This window comes from Tympanuchus pallidicinctus, unplaced genomic scaffold, assembly GCF_026119805.1.
Source record: "Tympanuchus pallidicinctus isolate F22 unplaced genomic scaffold, pur_lepc_1.0 scaffold48, whole genome shotgun sequence".
Lineage (NCBI taxonomy): Eukaryota > Metazoa > Chordata > Aves > Galliformes > Phasianidae > Tympanuchus > Tympanuchus pallidicinctus.
Window position 1 is genome coordinate 479421 of NW_026294767.1, and position 12755 is coordinate 492175.

Here is a 12755-nt window from a genome sequence, read left to right on the forward strand (position 1 = left end):
TCTTCTAAGGAAGAATGCCGAGGAAACCCTGAGCTGAGTAATAGTGTGGAAGCCATTAGGAGAGTGAGGAGTGATGTGCAGCCTGTACGTTCCGGGTTTGTCAGCTCAGACAGGAGTTCTCTCTGCTCAAGTCGCTCTCAGTGAAGCCACAAGAGCGCAGTGCTGAGTCCTGCCTTAACTCTATGGTTATTTATTCTGTGGCCAGTTAGGTTTTGTGGCCACCCCAGCCGCAGTTTAACTTGGCCACAACAACAACAGTCACATTTTTGGCTTAAACTATAGTCATGGCTAGGCATATGTGTTCTTTTTAAAGCACTGAGAAATACTTGTTCTCAAGCAGAAAATACTGCTCAATCTTCCTCCTTGGCAGTGACTCCTTCTCCATTGCATTCTCTTCTCTCTGAGGTGTCTCATCCATTTGGGTGTTCTTAGTTGATGGGTGCTGTTAGTTGACTCCTCCTAGGGTGTAGTAGACGTGCCATTGCAACTTGGGTGTGCGAGACAAATTCCACCCACTCTGTATGAGATGCATTCATGGATGGATGATTCCAAGGGCTTGGAAAAATCACACAGAAACATTTTGGCATCGTGGCCTATGTTAGGATTTCATTTAGAATCTGGAATGAAGGGTGTCCAATTGTTGATTGCAGTGGTCCTCTGAACCAGCTGGCAAGAATTGTCCACCATTCTCTTAAAGAAATAATCTGAAATCAATTCAAGAAAGCTTTGCAGGTACATCTGAATGTCTTTTTTGATGGTGTTGAACAAAATTATTTTTTTATATAGGAAGGTTTTTTTTACACTAATTTAGGGAATGTCTTTGATAGTTCAAATGCGAAGGATCCACATTTGTGGTACTGTCAACTGACATGCAAGGAATATATGCAAAGCTATTCTGTGCTAAATTTGCTTCTCAATAAACTACTTGTTACTGAATATTGTCTTATAATGCATTTGCAATGACAGTAATGGCTGAGTTGTTCAGACCAGCAAAACGCATATAAGAGAAAAACATTAAGATGGGAATCCAGACCCTGCTTTTTAAAATACAAAAACTTGAAGCATGGGGCTGCCACTGTAAACACTGTGAGTCAGAAGAACAACTTTGGGGTGTCAGCAGTATCGATAGATTCTCCTATGCAGTTTCCTCTGCCCTTTCTGGAGGGCAGGATGCTTCGGAGAGGGCTGCATCTCCAAGAAATACATGATTCATTTGCAAGTAGCACCATGGCTGTCATCACCCATCTCCAAACCAAGTGAAACCAGGTGTGGTTGAGGCAGCAAAAAGAGCCCGGGTGGGTCATTTCCCCAAAACATGTTCCTTCCTCCTTCTTCTCTTTGTTTCTGTTGGTGTCTCTTGTTTGTGTGAGTCTTTCACTACCGGTAACTTCAAAGGTGTCCATAGGCATTGCTGGGAATTGACAGGGAAGCCCCAAGGCAGCCCTGGGAGAGGCTCCCCAGCCTTTTGCAAGGGTCACCTTGCACACAGCATCATTTATACTGATAACATTTAGCAAATGCAGGGGTTGAACTGGAACAAAAATTGTGTTTTGGAAGAGGAGTCAAAAGATTACTCAAAATCAGGGATTCAACCTCAAACTGTTATGAAGGAGATGGATTTTAGAGGTGGAGAACACACCACCTTGAGAACAGAAACAAGCTTTAGTAGCATTACATCAGTGTGAATACACAAAATGCATAGATTATATGAAAATAATTTTATTGGTAAATAACTGGAGAATTGAAAGCAGGGTATTGGATCAACAGAATAGAGCTGCCAAAATAAGCAGCCAATCTTTCTGCATCAGCTGGAACCACACTTAGAGATTTCAGCCTCAGGTTTCCATAGGGTGATGCATGGTTTGGCTCTGAGATCTTCAATAATGACCCCATGGAGTCCGTGATGATGAAAGCTGGACAAAAATTTCCCATTGTCCAGGGTCCCTATTATCCATGGATATAACTTTGTGCTGTCAGAGCTTCAAGTGGGACGGATGATTTGTGTTTCTTGGCCGGGAGGACTGTAACAAATGTTTCCCACCTCTAAACCCATTAAGCTGTCGCAGAAGGTGACTGTAGAGCCTAATGTGTCTCATGTAATTCATAGGAAATAATACACGTGGGTATGATGCGAGGAGTTGCACAATGGCCCCTTACTGAGTGATAATTTGGAAAAGTGGCATCCCAGGTACTATGTTTATGGATAAATTTCTGAGCAAACTTTGCTCTATGAGGAGTTCAGAGAATTAAGGGAAAAAAAATCATTCCAGATCAAGAGGAAAAAAGATGTATATATACCTGTAAGGAATTTAGAGCTTGAAGCTTCATGAGGAAAGCATTCATAAGGTTTTTTCTGTCATGGTAACAATGACAAGAGCACAATAGCAATCACTGTCACTGAGCAAAATAATTGCATTATCTGGGGCAGTTACAGGTGGAGTGAATTTCTGTTTGATAATGCATTAGGACGTCACGTGTGAGGAATGTCTCACATCCTCCCGATTGCCCAAGAAAGAACATAAAAGCACTCACAGTGCTGGGCTACTCCAACCGACTCTCATTGCTGCTCCGTGCTGAGGAGGGGTAAGTCTGAGGCTTTTTCCTTCTGTTTTTATGATGTTTCTAGAGCACTGTTGGATTTGAACTGGCACAGAGCTATGATTTTTAGAAATGATAAAAATGGTTGAAGCTTTCTTTTGGCGAGGACTGTCTTCCAGGTAGTATCAGGCTGTAAATGGGCAAGAAAAACATACTCAGAGCAGTTTAAGGTTTAGAGTAAGTGAATTTAGAGATAGTGAAACGTAGTGAATTCCTGTGTCCTGCAGCTTGACCGTTCCTCCTTTAGGAATTTGCCTTCTTTTGTACACATTGACCACCATAACAAGTGAACTCTGGCTCTAAAATTGAGCAAGAAATATACTTCCAGCCATACAGTTTTGTCTCATTATTTGCAATTATTTCTGAGTTAATTGGAATCCTTTCAGGCATCATGCTATGTTGTTACAGTCAGGGCTTTGCTACTGCTCTTCAGTTCATTTTATGAGTTTCCACAATTTAGAATTTGAGGGGAATTGCAAGGAATGTCTACAGGATTTGGGAGTAATGCTGTTTCTGACAACAAGCTTGCCCGCATTTAGCCCTGTCCCTCCTGTTACTTCACCAAATGGCTCTGGACAATGCATTCATTTCTCAGCCTCAGTTCATTAAAGCTGGAAAACCAATGACTTGCCTTATGCAGTTGCTGCCACAATCACAGGCTATGCAGAACTCACCAAGGACATTCCTACATCCTGATCTTCCATCCTTTTCTTGCCCTGGCATTGTGTTTCAGATCCATCTCCGTTCCTAGACGATGTCTTGCTACAGAGAGATGATCAGCTCCCGCTGCCAACCGCCCTGTGAGGTGACCTGCCCACAGCCCTACGCTGATGCCTGCAGCCAGCCCTGTGTCACCTCCTGTGGGGACTCCCGTGCTGTTGTCTACCCCCCACCTGTGGTCATCACCTTCCCAGGCCCCATCCTCAGCTCCTGCCCTCAGGAGAGCATCGTGGGCAGCTCAGCACCAGCCGGCATTGGGAGCTCATTTGGATATGGGAGTTCTCAGGGTCCCGTGGGCTCCTATGGCTCTAGGGGCCTGTACAGATATGGGAGGTCCTTTTCCTCCTATGGGTATGGTGGTTATGGTGCTGGGAGCTGCAGACCGTGTTAAATGCACAATGAATAAAGGAAAAGAAGCCATCACTCAAAACAGAGGAAGATGCACTTCTGCAAACTCTGGTGGTGGTGTGGTTTTCCTGGGGCATGAACTGTACATCTGTCAACACCACACTTGCATGCAACTGTCAGGCTAATGATTTAGTTTAGTTCTCTGATTATTTTCTCCAGTGACTCCATACAATAACATCCTAGTTACATATCAAAGATCTTTACTTGTTGAAAGCTGGGCAAGATTATGTAAATCTTCCCCTGCTCTTAAAGAGTAACGTGTGTGGAATGCACAGCCTTGGAACAATTCTTTGCCTTCAGTCTTTAATAAGAACTTGACAATGTATCACCTGTATTTTTTGTTTTCCATCCATCTTCTTATCATTATTCCCTCATTAAATTTTTCTGCATCAAAACTCAGTGTATTTGTCTTTTTTTTTTGGTCCCCCATACTTTATATACCATTCTTGTTGAGTATCAACCTTTGTAGGCAGTCATATGTCTGCACTCCTTCAGCACCTCAAGCTGGAAAATGACCAGGTCCTTTAACAACATATGAAGTGCCTTCTGCACAACAGTATTCTACACTAAATAAACATGTTTTGTAACTCATACAACCAAGTCTGAAACTTCCTGCAGGAAAGGCGTGGTTATGATGTGTATTAGCTACATGCCAGCAAAGAAAGCTACAAACGCAAGTGATTTTGAAGGTCTTTCCTGTCTCACTGCTTGCCCAAGGCTCTGACTTAATTATATACCTTATGTTGGTTTTATGATGTTTTCTATTTTTAAAAAATAGTTCTACTCTACGGGTAGAACTTTCCCTGGAATTGCCATCCAGAGCCTTAAACTGAATGGCAAGTCTTTGCCAAAACGCTGTGAATTCTTGGAGTTGCCCATTAGTACCTTTAAATTCTTGGCAGTCCTTGCTAAAGCAAGTAGGAGAATAATTCTTAAGTCTTCCCTATGCATATAAATCAACTAATATTTTCCATGTCAGACTTGCACATTAATTCCAACCTACTCATAGATGGATGTGAATTCCAGGCACGTTCAGCACTTCCCTCTGTTGAACAGCAACAGGGTTCCAGGCTGTTGGTTTTTAATAGCTGTGTTTTGCACAGCTGTCATCATCTGGTGGCATCCTGCTCGCACAGAATGGGGAGGAGAAGAACACTTGCCTCCTCCCAGCAGCTCTTGTGGTCACAGTTCCAAACTGGGCTCCAATGGACCAGAGGTCAGACATTGCTCAGCACTTCTGTTGCCTGTGTGAAATGCAGTGTGGTGACAAATCTCACCTTGCTCCATCAGACTAATTCCAGGTAAAGCCCAGAGTCATGCTGGAGAAATTCATTTGGGCAGGATGAAGCATGTGGCAATAACTTCAAAGAGACTAGAGGTGTGACTTTGGTTGTAAAACAGGCTGGAGTGAGAAGAAGCTGCAGATTGATGGCCAGGCAGCAGCTCTCTGTTGTTAGGATGTGTCTGAAGTCTTTGTCTTGTGCTCTGGGTGATAATTCCATCACAAGGATTCTGTCAAAAACAAACAAACAAACAAACAAACAAAAAAACACTCTTCGTTTGCATAAGTATGCAGAGAATGATGGCAACCACCGAGATATTTTCAAATCATATTCCTATGCCATTGATATCTACAAGTGATGCTCTTTTCTGTGGGATTGTTTTCGTTTCGCACGGACCCTCTTTTAAGCCCATCTCGCTCCACCTCTGTGCTGAGCTTGCAGCAGCTTTCGCTTTGAACTATAGAGGTCACTGCACTCTCATCTACATGTGTTCCCACCCTAGAACAAGGTAACACGATCAGCAGAGGTGGTGCAATTAGAAGTTGATTCATGAAGATGTTGTAAACACAGTCCATAAATACTCCTCCGCACTACATCACAATTCAAGGCAGGTACCCGTGGGAGCTAAGCCTCTGGTATCTGATTTAAATACATGGATTCACTGTGTATCTACTCCCTACTCAAGCCTAATGGTTTTTCACACATTCAGACTCTCACCGCTGGTTGATGTCCCATAGGTGCACTGACTTATAGCAGCAGGACAGAACTGTGCCCTGCTGGGTGCCAGCTTCCTCCAAGACTTTAATCCCAGAGCAATTACTGGCCTCTTTACAGTCACTCTTTTGCTACTTTTGCAATTGGAGGATCTGGACTCAAAAGATTCAGATGTTTTAAATGAAATGATCTGGGGGTGTCCAAGAGCAGGCTGTGTGTGGCCTTGGGCAACCTGGGCTAGTAGCAATGCCATGGCCCTGCTTATGTCAGAGGATTGGAACTTGGTGATCCTTGGGGTCCCTTCCAACCCAAGCCTTTCTATGATTCTATGATTCCATGATCGATCAGAGAAATCTGAAGAAGCAATTTTTTTTTTGCTGTTGTTTTTCCTCCCCTTTTACTTATAAGACAAACTCTACTATAAGTCATGTCTTGTGTCTCCTGAGTTTCTTCTGTCCTGTATGTATCTTTCAGCTAAAATAAGAAAGCAGCCATGGAAATGTGTCAGTTTAATTATCTCGTTTTCAGTTCTATCTTTTAAAAAATGTAATCAGGATATTTTCTACCTTAAACATCATCATAATGTACTCATACCCTCCAGCCAGAACAGCAACTTAAGTGACAGGCAAATCTGAGTTTTGAGATGGGAACTGACGTTACAGAAATTCTCCCCATCCCAGTGTATACAAGACAGGAATGCTCCACTCTGTGCTCCTTATCTGCTGCTGTTTTTCTCTCTTTCCTAAAGGAGAGGGGAGTGGAAATGAAGAGTAAACCAGTAGTATAGAAAGTTCAAAAGAGACCATAAACCCAGTGTCTGATGGGGACATTGCAGAGAGCTCAGTCCTGTGCTTTGCCAGGCAATTCCTATGTTGCCTAATATTTTTTTCTCAGTACAGAAAGCACAGCCTTCAATCTCTGCAACAAAGATGTCTATCTGAAAAAAAAAAAAGGAAGCGGAGGGTGGTGGAGGGAGAGCAGTGCTGCTTATGCTCTGCTTGTCCTGTCTGCTTGCTCTGAAAGCACTTGAGGGCAGGGTTTGGCTTTATTCTTTGTTTGCATAGCACCAAGCATGCCTCATTTGCAGCTTCATTACAATTTGACCCGGTGTATTACCAGCAGCTTAAAGCTCTGTGTCTGCTGCTCCTGATACTGAACAACAGTTATTTCTTCAAGGGGACAGCGATTATTCCTTTCTCACTGGGACAGAAAGGCCACAAGTAGGGATGTCAGCTACTGGGGGATGTCTGAGCAATGGCAGTGCTATAGGTTGAACATCTGATGGATGAATTTTTTTGGTGCACATTTACATTTGGAAATACCTCTGCTGGGCAACACCTCAGTGGCATTTATTCTCACCCTGAGCTTAACATTGAAACCTACGATTATCCCTTTGAATGCTCTCAGAAAGGCCCCACTGCAATCACGTTTGCATAACCTGAGTTAAGATACAACGTTACTTTAAACCTCTTGTGCCTCCAGAGGAGGGAAAGCTCTTCCTCAGGGATGTAATTATAGAAACAGTTGTGACACTGTGTAGCTTCACTCCGTAATGTAGTGTTTCATAGGAGCAGTTTTCAATTACCAGCTTGGGTCTACCCGTGGGAGAACACTGTGGAAGGGAAACCAGGAGGCTGCTGTGTGATGCAACAAAACTTTAATGAGAAAGAAATGCCTTTGTTTGCAAAGCAAGATATCATAGAATGTGAAAAAAAAAAAAAACACAACAACAAACAACTGCTTCCAAACAGTTCCAGAGAATGTTCAACAAATGTCCTGCATAGAGATGAGAGACTGCTGTCCTCAGCTGGTTTTGTTCTCAGCAGCTGTGCAGCTCCTGGTGAAGATGCCATTAGGAGTGATGCTTACGTTGCATGTGCTACCCACAAAACTGGGACAGCTGGAACAGGTGATAACAGTGAACATCGACCCAGAAACTGAAGGGAAAACCAAAAACAGATGAAAGACCAGAAATGCTAAGTCGAAACCGGGCTGCTGGTGCACCAAGCCCCGTCCTCATTGCTCTGCTTGGGCCTTCATGCGAGATTCCCCTGCCCTTCTGCCCTTAGCAGGGCCCACAGCTGCCCCGCAGGATCCTGCTGTAGCGACGAGAAGAGAAGGGGCTGCAGAACCCACCGCCGAGCGTGGAGAGGGCTGAGCTCCCGTAGCCATACTGTGCTCCGTACCCTAAGGAGCTCCCGATGCCATAAGAGCTCCTGGAGCCGTAGAGGCCCCCCAGCCCCAGGGAGCCCCCAAAAGCAGGTGCTCCAGAGGAGCCCACCACGGCTTGCTGGGGGAAGGAGCTGAGGATGGGGCCGGGGAAGGTGACGACGACGGGCGGTGGCTGGATGAGCGCTGTTGAATCGGGGCATTGTCGGACGCAGGCATCATTGCAGCTGTTGGCAATGGGTTGTGGGCAGGCGATGCTGCTGGTGGTGGGGCACAGGTCGTAGCAGGACATGGCTCGGCAGAGAGGTGATTCTGAAAGAGAGGGCTGAGTGAACACAGAGCACGAGGTGTGCTGGAGCACAGCATTTGCTGCTGGGTTGTTGGGGAGCAACCCAATGGCGGGCTGATGCACAGGCAAAATTGGTGACACTGCTTAAAGGCTTTCTTGTGCATCAGCACCGCTTTGATCTTCCCCATCCAGCAATCCCTGCAATTGTCACTTCCACCTCTGCCTTCGGAAACTGCTGCTGCTGGTTGTTTGCTTTTTTGTTAACTGCTTCCAGGAGGAGCAGAGTGCCAGGAGCACTTTATTTGCTCAAACACAAATGTTCTCTTCCCTGGGGAATGTGCCTCAAAACTACCAGAACTGACTTCTTCATTGCACAGAATGGGATAGAGACAGGTTTGGGCTCGGGAAGTATGCAAAGGAGACATGGACACAGCACTGCTCTAATTGCAGGTATCATGCTCCTTCTCTGTTTTTTCCCTTTTCTTTTCTGTATTTTTTCTTTTGTTTTACGCTCTTTGGGATAATTCACTTCCAGTGTTCTCTTTCAACTCTACATTCCCTTAATCTCTGTTATCCCCCTGGTAAAATCCTAAATAATTAGAGCCCAAGATGAATTTGAACTCATGATTCATATACTTGCAATGTTAAATATAGATACCCCATGAAATATCTCTGTCCAAGTATTTCTTGGCATAACATTTTTTCTACAGAGCGTGGAAAATGAAAAAGTGGAAAAGCTGGAAAATGTAAAGAGCTGATTTCCTTTGTCAGATAAACACAAGGTTATAAGGTAACACAAATAAGATTTCTATGTGTATAATTCTCTTTGCTCAGCTGGCTCCTCAAATGGCTTTGTATACAGCCATGGTTTAGGTATTAGCTGAAGTGCTACAAGAGAATTTTGCATTTTGAAGCTTCTGCCATCTGATATTTTCAATCTGCTCGCAGGATGGGAATAGGAAAATAAGAATAACAGAATTCAATGCCCCAAGCCCTGGTCTTGACCCTAAAACTTGCCAGTAACACAGCTTGCAAATAATAAAAGAAAAGATGAAGATAGAGAGGAGGAAAAAAGACAAAATCTCACCTGATAAGGAGGAGAATCTTCAGGAGGATTGGAACTGAACTGCACAGGGCTCCTTTTATACAGCTCTCCCCAGTGCCTGGGGGGGTCTGAGGCACTGCACACATGAGGTCATAGTCATAAAGCAGCCCAAATCTGAAGCACACTGAGCTTCCCAAAATGATGAAATTGTTTTTGCTTTGCTGTTTGCAAAATCATCCTAAATCTCTGAGTAGCGTAGTAGGCACATTCCAGCTCCCAGCACTCTTTCATCTCAATGTTTAATTGACCGGCTGCAGTGCTGGTATCATTCCACCCTCCTCACTGGCATCACAGGAGGTATTAAACTGTTTCTATTTATTTAGCACTTCCTTCATTAACTTCCTGTAATGATTTTAATCAGATCTGTAGCTTGCTGTGCATGTTTGCATTTGAGCTCTGCAGATCTGGGCTATAATCTGACCTGCTCACGCGTTTTGCAATGAAATGGTCAGTGAGATGGAATCCAATTTCTGCTCCCACCTACAGCCCCAAAATGTGGGGGTGAACGCATCCCTGCAGAAAGCCACAGTATGGAAAGTCTATCGGCTTTGATACAGAAATGCTGAATTTTCCTTGCTGCCTGGGAGCACCAGCAGAAGAGATTGCTTCAGCATCTGAAACAGTGATTAAAATGAGATCTGAATGGATACCAGTATATTTCACAGTTTGCCCCTATCTACCCCTCTGCCTTATAGAAGAATTTAAAGTTGTTTCACTCGATAATCCCAAAGAAACAACTTTAAATTCTTTCTTCCTAGACATGCTGGCAGGTGGTAGGAAGATGGAATATTACAGGAGTAGCATTATTTTCCTTCTCTTTCTTCCTGGATCAGCAAAACATCTCTCGCAGAGTGATCTCCTTGCCAGATTCCAAATGATGTGTAAAGCACTGATTCAGGCTTTCCCTGTGCTCAATAGGGAGGAACAAGAATACTACAAGACACTCATGCTGCCTCATGCTTCTCTTACTGGTATTTGTATCGTCCTCAAAACACATCAATTGTGCTGTCGTTGACACAGGGTGATTAATGAAAAACACAGCTTCTAAGCAAGTGAGATGCATTGAGATGCATCCCACCCATATTCCAAAATCCTGGGCAACAGACAGTGCCCAATCCGCCCCTACATTTCCCCATTTGCTCATGGGTCAGTTGATGTTAAATAGCAATCACCACAATATTTGTGCCAGAAATTATCCTTAATTTATGAGGGTTTTTTGAGGCAGCCTTGGGGGATCACGGCACAATAGCACTCATAAGGGATGTTAAATTAGTTTTTGTGTGTGGTTTTTAAGTGCTTCGTAAAGCATTTCTAATGGCTTAGGTATGAACTGCCATGCAGGTATGTGGTCAGATTTGAGCAGCACAGAGCTTTGAAATGTAATTTTGAAATTGCATTGGTCAAGTGCATTCTTTCTGTCCTTTTCACCAGATCATGATTTCCAGCATCAGGCTTTCAGCTGATTTCCTGTTCCAAATGAGTTCTTCATTTGTTCTGGTTGTGGCACAGAGATCTCCAGCCTCATGTTTGGCAGCTTTCCCTGGTGCTTTCTAAGCCTACCTGTGAGCTGTCTCCCTTGGCTCTATGACTGAAACACATGCTTGGCTTCCTCTAAAATACATATTCCTCAAGCTAGCTGTCTTTTATTGTGGCAAATTGATCTACAGAACTGGGTAGTTTGCCACACAGGGCATGGGGATGGATGGTTTAAAAAATGCTTTGTAATGTTTCTCTTGATTTTTCACCCAAAAAGTGCAGGATGGTCCTGTTCCACCCTCATGTAGATTGTTGGTTTCGCAAGAAAGACGCCGTGGTTTGTCTCAATTATACGTTATCTAGCATGAGTAAGAAAGGATGGAAAGAAAATCTGCATATGAAAGCAGTTGGCAATTACAGTGGACTTCTGAGCCACCATCATTATGTCAGCTAATAAAGAAGAAATAAGTGAAGCCAGCACAATTCCTCCTGTCATTCTAATGTAGTTAATGGAACATTACCAGGAATGAATCTTGCCAATTAAGTGTTAAGATGAAAGAAATGTTTGTTTTGTAATTCGCATTTCCTGCAGAGTGAGAATTTGAATCAACTAATAAACATAAATATTGAGCAAAAAACTGATTCATCATTTTGAGGTGAACCACCTATGATAGATGTGGGCTGGAGTTAATAGGAGCCTCAGGTCCTCCAGGCAGTTCGAGGAAATGCATATAAAGCCCTCCTCAGAACAGCCTTATATTTGTTTGTCTTGCCTTCTTCTTCTTGGAGCCAACTGTTTTCTAGATGTCAAGCTGTTGATTTCTGTGACATTTTGAAATACTCTTTTGTCACTTACGAGGTGACAATGTTATATTCTGATTTTTAGGACCCAGCTGCTATTTTTCACCATGTATTCTCAGGAGCTGCCAGCTCTCCATACGACCAGATCTTAGGGTTACACTCTGCTGAACAGAAACCCAAACCCCTGCAGCCCTACAAACTGCACTCTTACCCTCCCAAGACCTCAGTCAGGATCTTATTTAATAAAGAACACGTCCACTTGGTCTTCCAGGTGCCATTTCAACTTAGTTCGCATGGAAGAAAGCCAAAGCTTTAAAGGAATGTGAGGAAAGCTTCCTTGGTGCAAAAAGGGCCCCCTGGGTGCTAGGAGTTGGGTGAGCTTTCTCATTCAATAATGGAATGCATCCAGATTTTTACACTTAGCCTCAGACCATGTAGAACTGATGTTTATCAGAGACAAGGCACAGAACAAGAGCGGCCATTTACCTGGTGAAGCATGTGACCTTTTACATTCCTCCTTTTCCACTACACAGTGATTAACTATTATCTAAAAATATTTTCCTGGAGGGCTCATAGACTTCTGAGGAACTCCATTTACCTGACCAAGTAGATCTTGGCTGGTTGACTGCAGTTGGGTGGGGTGGTCTGGAACTATGTATTGCTATGCCTTTCCCATCACCATGAGATCTGAGCTTCTCCTGTTTTAGGGAATCTGTGCAATTATACTTTTTGCCAAGTTTCCTGCCGTTCACTCTATGTCTGGCTCCAATGCCAACAGCTGCCCTGAGTGAATCACTACCACATGTTGGCATCTCCTCCCAACCTGATGCTTGGTTCCTTCCTTCAGGACAACACAGTGGGATCCTTGGCAGCACACACATTTTGGGGCTCCTCTTAACAAGAGCTTTGATTATGCTGGTCTTTCCCACCCACTTAAAGGCAAGGCGGTGAGTTGTGGATCCTTTCTGGCTGCTGTTCTGCTGTAGATAAATATGTAGCCTAAGATCTTTTGGCAGCAGAACCATGGGAAGAAACCATTTTATAAGATAAATATCTGCTTCATCAGGAGATAGATGCTCTTCTGATAGCAGATAGACCAGATGTGCTGCAGTACTTTTACTTGGTTTGAGGCTACCCATAGAATATTTATAGAAAATATATTTATATTTGATAAGCGCGTTACTTACAGAGA

General features: G+C 43.6%; 1 protein-coding gene across 1 annotated transcript; it reads right to left on the reverse strand.

Annotated features, from left to right (window-relative positions):
* Nucleotides 1-7456: 7456 nt before the first annotated feature.
* LOC128090556 (scale keratin-like) lies at nt 7457-9522 on the reverse strand. The gene is made up of 2 exons (XM_052702951.1): nt 9269-9522; nt 7457-8204 (listed from the first exon to the last, which is right to left on the reverse strand). The coding sequence occupies exon 2, from the start codon at nt 8182-8184 to the stop codon at nt 7789-7791; it is 396 nt and encodes a 131-aa protein (XP_052558911.1). The 5' UTR covers nt 8185-8204; nt 9269-9522; the 3' UTR covers nt 7457-7788.
* Between the last annotated feature and the right edge of the window lie 3233 nt (nt 9523-12755).